The 8,386-nt window shown below is 60.2% G+C and overlaps 1 protein-coding gene across 1 annotated transcript in view; it reads left to right on the top strand.

The window, feature by feature from the left end:
* Nucleotides 1-8,386, top strand: part of NCOR2 (nuclear receptor corepressor 2) — a 205,428-nt gene that overhangs the window by 167,242 nt on the left and 29,800 nt on the right. The window contains 6 exon segments of the mRNA XM_010841409.1: nt 92-134; nt 1,123-1,291; nt 5,701-5,865; nt 6,980-7,119; nt 7,785-7,887; nt 8,092-8,196. Of these exon segments, the coding sequence (XP_010839711.1) occupies nt 92-134; nt 1,123-1,291; nt 5,701-5,865; nt 6,980-7,119; nt 7,785-7,887; nt 8,092-8,196 (725 nt within the window).

Below are 8,386 nucleotides of genomic sequence, written 5' to 3' on the forward strand. Positions count from 1 at the left end.
ACCCAGCCAGGACCCGCAGAGCCCCCATGACCTTTACTTCCTGTTGAGGAGACAATAAATCAGGCTGATCACAGGCCAGGGAGGTGGAGGCCCGGCATCTGCAGCGCCGCCTCCTCCCACCACCTCCTGTTCCTGTAGAAATCCTCATGGAGACAGGCAGGAACAGTAGAGGGGCTGAGGGGCCCCCAAAGTACCCGGCCTGCAGGTCTCCTCCCTCTGGCTTCCCAGCCTGGCAGCTCTCACCACCCCACCCCTGCCTGCCGAGGGTTCTCCAGAGCCCCCCAGACCAGGCAGGAAGCCCCCCACTGTCACAACACCTCAGAGAGGAGGGCGGGGCCCCACCAGTTAACTTGAGACCCTCTGAAAGGGTTGGGGGGTTGTCCAGAAAATTCTCCAGGCCAAGCAGAAGGATCCTCAGAGGTGCCTGTAATTGTAACGGCTCAGTCATTGGTGGTGCTAGTGGTAAAGAACCCGCCTGCCAATGCAGGAGACGCAAGAGACCTGGGTTCGATCCCGGGTTAGGAAGATCCCCTGGAGGAGGGCGTGGTAACCCACTCCAGTATTCTTGCCTGGGAAATCCCATGGGCAGAGGAGCCTGGCCGGCTACGGTCCATAGGGTGGCCAAGAGTTGGACACGACTGAAGTGACTTAGCACACTCACATAGTCATTGCCCTCTCCCAGGACGTGAGCCTGGCCTTCCAGTGCACCTGGGGGCTGTGGGCTGAAAGACTCCAAGCTGACCAGGGCTTTTTGAGTGAGGGGCACAAGGAGTGCCAGGCTGTGCTGCCTGCTCCCCACAGCCGGGCACTGTCCCATTTGTCAGCTCTGATCTCTCTGAGACCCCGAGAAATTTGAGGAAGAAGGAAGGGGCTAGGGGCAGGGTAATGAGGGCTCTCCATCCACAGCCAGGCACCCGGGATGGCTGGGCACACCCCCTACACTTTGCACAAAGCCCAACCTCCTGGCCCCTCAAGCCGTGTGCCCTTGGGTGTGTTGCTACCTCTCCTGGGCCTCAGTTTTGAGGCTGGTCACACACAGGGGGCCTGGAAGGCTTTCCCTAGTCTCTGGGACCCGCAGACAGCCTGTAAAGACACTCGCTCCTCCTCGCTTTCCCCCAGCAGGTCACCAAAGTCCACGAGCCACCCCGGGAGGAAGCAGCTCCCCCTAAGCCAGCTCCCCCTGCCCCCCCACCATCGCAGCACCTGCAGCCGGAGAGTGACACCCCCCAGCCGCCCAGCAGCAGCCCTCGAGGCAAAAGCAGGAGTCCTGTGCCTCCTGCCGAGAAGGAGGGTAAGTGTGTGTCAGTGGCTGAGGGAGTCAGAGGGAGAAGGGGCTGATGGGCCGGCATAAGGGGCCTTTTGTGTGTGCCGAGCAGCTGTTCCCAACTCCATGGCTGTGGCGGCAGGACAGGCCAAGCTAAAGAGTGAAACGCGTGGGAGTGAGGCAGTAGGGGGTGGTGGGGACTGCAGCAAATTGGAGAACTCAACGTTCATTCTGAAGCGGGCTCACGTTGGCCTCAGCCAAGAGTCACCACGTGGCAATTCAGGCCTGGGGTTGTGGGTTGTTCTTTCAGAGAAGCTAGAAATCCATCTTTTCATGTGAAATCTTAAGAGTTTCTCAACATTGGCAACTTCTCAAAATTTCTACAAGCTCTGTGCATATACAAAAACACGTCTGTGGCTGTTTCTGGTTTCATGTGATTCAGTCCACACGTGAGCTTCTAGAACCATGAGGCTCAGTGCCAGCTGGCAATAACTCTGGGCCTAGGCAGGAAGCACTGCCCTCTCCAGCTTTCACCCTGACCTTATTCCAGGCCGAGGTCACTGGGTTCACTGGGGAGCCAGTGAGTGATTCCCCGAGCAGCTGTGTTGCAGCAACTGCTCGGGGCATGCTTTACTGTCACACGTGAAGTTCAAGGTCAGGAGACAGGTAGGGTCTGGTTTCTTGTTCTCTGGATCTTCTATCTCTGCCCCACTCCCCACTGGCCCCAAGAAGTGTCAAGCCTGTATCCCTAAGGGACACCCATCCCAGATCAGCCTGTCACAGTGCAAGCAATAGGGGCTGACCCCTCCCCCCAAAGGCTCCCCCCATGCTGTTCTAGCCCAGTCTCCTGAAGGCTGCTCTAGGGGTCCGAGGGCAGCGGGACCCCAGGCCACCGTCCCTGTCCAACACCGCCAGGGACAGACTCGGGCGGCCAGGGCCATCTGCGCCATCACCTCAAGCAACTTCTGGTACGGCATCTTGCCGTCTCTAGAAAGTCAGACTGGCCCTTGGCCATGGACCTCCCTGAGGGCGGTGCTGTGTGTCTGAGGACAAAAGCAGGGCTGTCCCTAAAGGAGGCCAGCTCCACATGTCGAAAGTGACAGGGTCTGCCAGACACTCCCCGGCTAATCAGCCCACCCCCCACCTGTCTCCCTGAGGCTACCTTCACCTGCCATAGGAAGTCTCAGATGCCACCCACGCGGACGGGCATGCATCCATCCATCCAGCGTGTGGCCAGGGGATCAGGACATGTGTTGAACACCCACCATCGCCAAGCACTACCCCTGGGAAGTGTGGGTCTGGCAGTGAGCAGGATGAAGTTCCTACTCCAGCCAGCTGCCCTTTTTGCGAATGAGAGAGTATGTTAAGCAGGGGAACACACAAGGAAGCAAGATGACCTCAGGGTAGTTCATGGAATGAATGAGACAAAATGGGGTGAGTGACAAGGGGCTCAGAGAAGGGGTCTCTGAGACCAGGAGAAGGCAGTGGTGGGAAGATCTGGGGGAAGGGCATTCCAGGTGCCGGGAACAGCATGTGCAAAGGCCCTGGGGTAGGAGCAAGCTTGGTATGTTGGCAGAGCTGACACAGCAAGAGGTCCTGGTGGCTGGGGAGAGGGGAGGGGAGGATGGGAGATGGGGACCAGATCGTGCAGGGCCTGGTAGGCTATGGTGCTGTGGGCGTTTGGTCTCGGGTGCAGGAAAAGAAAGCCTTTACAAGGGGAACTTTCAGGGTGTATGTGTGTGTTGGGGACTGAGGAGAGGTCAGGCAGTCCGATTTCTATTTTGAAAAGATCTTTTTGTCTGACCGTTGTTGGGAAGAAAGGGCTACAGGGAGTTGTGGGCAGATGGAGGAGGGCACAGCGCTGTTCCCGGCCAGCAGTGGTGGCAGTCTGGACTATGTGGGTGACCATGGAGATGGAAGCGGGGTGGGTTGGGATTTTGTTTCAGAGGCAAAGCCAGTGGAACCCGCTGAGGAACCTGAGTGTGGGGTTGAAAGCAGGGTGTCAGCTGCCTCCTGGGACCCTGCCAGTCACCCACGCTGGGCCCGGGACTCCCCATGGTGGGGGTGTGGTTTGCTGGGCAAGAGTGTAGTGTGAGACATGGGGTCTGGTCTGGAAGGACATTCAAGGGCCAGGACACTAGCCCAGGGCGGAGTAGCCGCATGGCAACGACAAGGGCCCATACAGCCTTGGCCAGCACCAGATCTGAGCCAGGTCAGGCTGCGCTTGGGTGGCTGGACACCGCACAGGGCCAGGCAGAGCCTGCTGGGACGGGTCACAGGCCCTGTCCCGAGAGAAGGTGAGCCACCTCCCCCCTGGTTTCTGAGTCTGGCGTTCGGCCCGTTGGCACGGCAGAGGGCCGCGCCGTTTCCTGGAATCGTTCGGCAGCACCAGAGATGGCGCACCTGGCGTCGGGTATGGTGGGCTGCCCTGCGGCTAGCACCCTTAGGCACATGCGTGAACTTGACACCCAGCTCGACCTCTCTCTGGTCTCTCCTGCCTCCCCTGCCCCCTGGCTCCACCCACCCCTCTGGCTCCACCCACCCCTCTGGCTCCCTGGGCCCAGCTGGAGGAACAGGTTGTCTTTCCAGGCTCTCGGCTGCCCGCCCAGCCTGGCGGGGGCCCAAGTTTCCCTTCCAGCACCGGAGGCCTCCCGCCCCCTCCCACCACAGCTGGGGCTGAGCTGGAGAGAGCAGCCCGGGTGCGCACAGGGTCGGGTCGCTGGATGAGAGCCATCCGGGGCATCTGGGGATTTTTCTGGGCCCTGTGCAGGCCCTAGAGAGGTGCCCCATTAGAGGAGATTGAGTGTGAGAACCCCTACCTGGGTTACTGCCCACATGTGTGACGCCCCCCGCTGCAGGCTATCCCCACCAGCAGGCACATGGGTCCAGCAGGAGCTCTGTCTCTCCCAGGAGAGACGGGGAGGGGGTACAGCCCACACAGCCTCTACCCCACCTGCCGGGCCCACAGCGGGCACCTCTCATCGCTGCCAACACACTCCCGCTCACCCGGCCAGGTCTTCAGAACCTCACCCCTTCGTCATCTGGAGGTGGCCCCAGGGAGGACACCTGCCTGCTGTTCCCATCCCAGGCCTGGCGTTCCCAAGTTGCTAGCAGCCGGTTACTCCCTGGTCCCCCCACCCCCACCCCCCAGCTCCCAGGGGTCCTCCAGCCTGACACCAAGACTCAAGGGAGAGGTTTGGTGCTTAGGGCCGATTTCAGCAGCGAGAGGCCACAGGAGAACACTGTGAATACGGCGTGGCCTTTGGCCATGTCTGCAGGCAGTCCTCAGGCCTGAGAATCCAGGGTCAGTTGTTGCTCCTCTTCTGGTGCTCAGGGTGTGTTGCGAAGGTTAAGGTCACAGCCTGCAGCCCATCTACCTGGGCTCAGGGCTCCTGCTTGCTGGCTTTGAGCTTTTGACCTGGTGACTTCGCCTTTCCAAGCCTCTGTGTTCCCATCTGCAAAATGGGGATAATCCTCATCAGTTCCCTGAAGGGTGTTAGGAGGATAAACAAGTCAGTCCACACAGTGCCCTTAGTCAGAGCCCTCATGGGAGAGCTGTTCTATTATCTGCTACTGCAGCAGCCATGAGGTCAAGGGGTCAAATCCTGACTTGGCCAAATGATTGCTGCCAACCCTAGATAAGTCCATCAGTGTGTCCGTACTCAGCTCCCATTCCACAATGCCGGGCCTGGGCGCTCTCTTCCTCCCAAGTCTGCGAGGAGGCTCGTTGAGTTCATGCTTTCGAAACACCCGGCCCAGTGCCCGGACGTGGAACGCGCTAGTACACAGGCTGACGTGTGCGTGCTGTCATCCCAAGCATGTGGGCTCCTAGCCGCACCCACCAGAGCACACGTACACAGGTCTCGGCAAACTGTTCGACCACCTTCATCATCTAAAGAGATCAGCAAGCCTCTTCCGGAAAGGGCCAGATAGTAAATATTTCAGGCTTTGTGGGCCAGACAGTCTCTGTCGCAACTCCTCAGCTCTGCCGTAGATGATAAATAAGCAGGTAGACATGACCACGTTTTGGTACAAGTGTACATACAAAATCAGGCGGTGGGTGGGCCCCTTGCTGCCAGCTCCGTCCCCTGGTTGGGAGGTTTGTCCAGGCCCCTTGCTCACCTGGGGCCGGGCCAGTGCCTGTGTCTTTCCAGGGCTGAAATCAAGGGTTGCAGAGAGGCCCCCAGCCCACTCTCGAGGCACACTCGTGCTCAGGAGGACATTAACAGAGTCAGAGTGGTGCCTGGTCTGCAGACTTGGGGGAGCTCTACCCTAGGAGCCCTCCTCCTCCCCATCACTGTTGGCCGGGACCCTCCTCTGGCCGAGGCCGGCACTGCAGGCAAGGGGAGGAGGGCTCATTTGAGCAGGGCAGCCAGGGCTGGGGGCCTGAGGGCTGGCTGAGCGTGGCTGACTACCTGCCCTGCCTCACCCCTCAGCAGAGAAGCCTGTGTTCTTCCCGGCCTTCGCAGCTGAGAGCCAGAAGCTGCCCGCGGACCCCTCATGCTGGACGTCAGGCCTGCCCTTCCCTGTGCCCCCTCGCGAGGTGATCAAGGCCTCTCCGCATGCCCCTGACCCCCTGGCCTTCTCCTATGCCCCACCTGGTGAGTAGTTCACCCCAGCCGGCCTCCTCCACAAGTCAGCCAGCGGGCAATCACTAGGTACCACCAGTCACCCACCAATCACTCGGCACTGCTTGGAACTGCATGCAGAAGGATCTTAGAATCTGACGGGTCCTAATGGGAGGGACGGCCTGGTCCATGAAGGGAAAGGGGGCTCCACTGAGGTTTGAGGAATCTCCAGCATGACAACGGAAGCACTGGTACTAGGGAGGTGCTTGAGCTGATGATGAGAGAGGCAGGTTTGGAGTGGGAGCGCCAACTCCCACCAGTGACTTAGAGCTGGAGAATGAGCAGGTCGAGAGAAAGGTGTAAGGAGGGAAGGAGACAGCTTTGGCTTACAAATATAGTCACGCTGGATTTAGATCTTTCTTGAGGTTTCCAGTCCTGCTAGGCCCTACCAGCCATAGAAGGGGCAAGGCTAGAGGTGGATAAGGACTTTAATTAGCAAAGGTCATCCTCAGCAGAGCTGATCCTGCAGGATGAGTGAGCCAAAAGAGCCAGAAAAACAGGGAAGGGTATGCCAGGCAGTGGGAACAGCATGAGCAAAGGTCCGGAGGCAGGAAAGAGCAGGCAAAGCTTGAGACACTGAATCAGACTGCCATTGTGGAAGCGCGGTGCCCAGTGAGCCTGGGGAGACCACACCCACAAGGTCAGGTGAGCCTGAAAGCTGTGTCACAGGCTAAAATCTAACCCTGAAGGCAGTGGGGAGCCATAGAAGGTTCACAGCAGCAGAGGCGGGGGGAGCAGGTGAACCAGTAGACTTTGAAAATGATCCTTTTGGTTCCTGTGAGGGGAATGAACTATTGGAGAGTAAAGGAGGGATGGGGAGACCAGTTAAGGAGTCTAGGGAGAGTGGAGGGACCTGGTCCAGGACCCGGAGGTGGGGTGGATGGAGGGAGGTGGGGTGGGTGGGCATAGTGGTGTCTGAACCAAGGATGCAGACAGCTCCTCAGGGCAGAGGTGGGAGAGGAGCAGTAGGGGGCGTGTGTGGACAGGCACTCCCCTGGACAGGACAGGAACAGGGTGGGGAGCGGCCCCGGGGGCTGTGTCTCTGACTGCTCTGGAGCCCCATGAAGGACAGACATGTGCCCTGCAGGTCACCCGCTGCCCCTGGGCCTCCACGACAGCGCCCGGCCCGTCCTGCCACGGCCACCCACCATCTCCAACCCACCGCCCCTCATCTCCTCCACCAAGCACCCCAGCGTCCTCGAGAGGCAAATGGGGGCCATCTCCCAGGTGAGGTGGGAGGGCCAGCTCCCCAGAAATACCTGTGCCAGCTGGTGCCCAGAGAATAGCCCCTTCCTCTTTTAAGGGTTTGGCCTTTCCATCTGTACAGTTGGGGGAGGGGTCGCTGGGGTGGATGGTGTTTGGGTGGGGGCCAGGCCCCCAAGTGGCTGGGTCCAAGCTGGCTGCAGTCTGCCCCAGGCTTCAGGACCTTGGGAGGTCACCCCATGGGGCATTCAAGAGCGGGGGCACTGCATCCAGACTATGCGGCCTTTGGCAAGTTACTTGACCTCTCTGCACCTCCCTGTGAAACGGAAGAGCATGCTCACGAGACATCAGCATGTGCAAAGCCTTGGTCTGTCTGCCCCTTCATCTCCCTGACCTGCCGCCGTGTATTGAGGGCAGGGGCAAGGCTTCCGCTTGGCCCAGATGCTCGTGGGCAGCATTTCCTTTAAACCAGGTCATGATGGCCACCACACAGGTGAGGGCCCTGAGGCTCAGGAGAGGCAGTGACTTCTCCACAGTCGCTCAGCGGGGCAGCGGGGCCGGGACTTGAGCCCCAGGCCTCCCTGACCCGTGTGTGGTCCCGAGGTTCCCCTCCTCTTGCGCTCTCGTGAAAGCGGGTGTCAGGAAGCCCTGGTTGAAGCCTCTGGGACCCATGACCTCTGCCCCCACAGGGAATGTCGGTGCAGCTCCACGTCCCATACTCAGAGCATGCCAAGGCCCCCGTGGGCCCCATCGCCATGGGGCTGCCTCTCGCCATGGACCCCAAGAAGCTGAGTAAGGATCCAGACCCCCAACCTTGATGGCCGGGGCTCATCTCCCACCCTTTGTGTCAAGGGGTGAGGGAGGGCAATTTGGCCTTTGGGACTCTGGCCTGAGCATGGTGGGGAAGACCCCCAGCCCCTGGGTAGGGCGGGGCGGGGGGCCATGCCTCCCAATCCCTGCCCTGTGGCTCTGCTCACTGCTCTCACCCATCCCCAGCACCGTTCAGCGGAGTGAAGCAGGAGCAGCTGTCCCCACGGGGCCAGGCCGGACCCCCTGAGAGCCTGGGGGTGCCTACGGCCCAGGAGACCTCCGTCCTGAGAGGTGAGGGCGTGGGAGCTGGGCATGAGGCACCGTGTCTTGCCCTCATCCCTGTGGCTGCCCCTCCATTCCGGGGAGGGTCGAGGCAGGAATGGGACCTCTTATCCAAAACCTAGCTGAGAAGTGTCAGCTCCCAGAGGGTTTGGCAGCCTCTCTTCCCAAGTGTCTGTCTCTCCCTTTAGGGGCGGGGGGC

The sequence above is a fragment of the Bison bison genome, unplaced genomic scaffold, assembly GCF_000754665.1.
Source record: "Bison bison bison isolate TAMUID 2011002044 unplaced genomic scaffold, Bison_UMD1.0 scf7180017864160, whole genome shotgun sequence".
NCBI classification, from domain to species: Eukaryota; Metazoa; Chordata; class Mammalia; order Artiodactyla; family Bovidae; genus Bison; species Bison bison.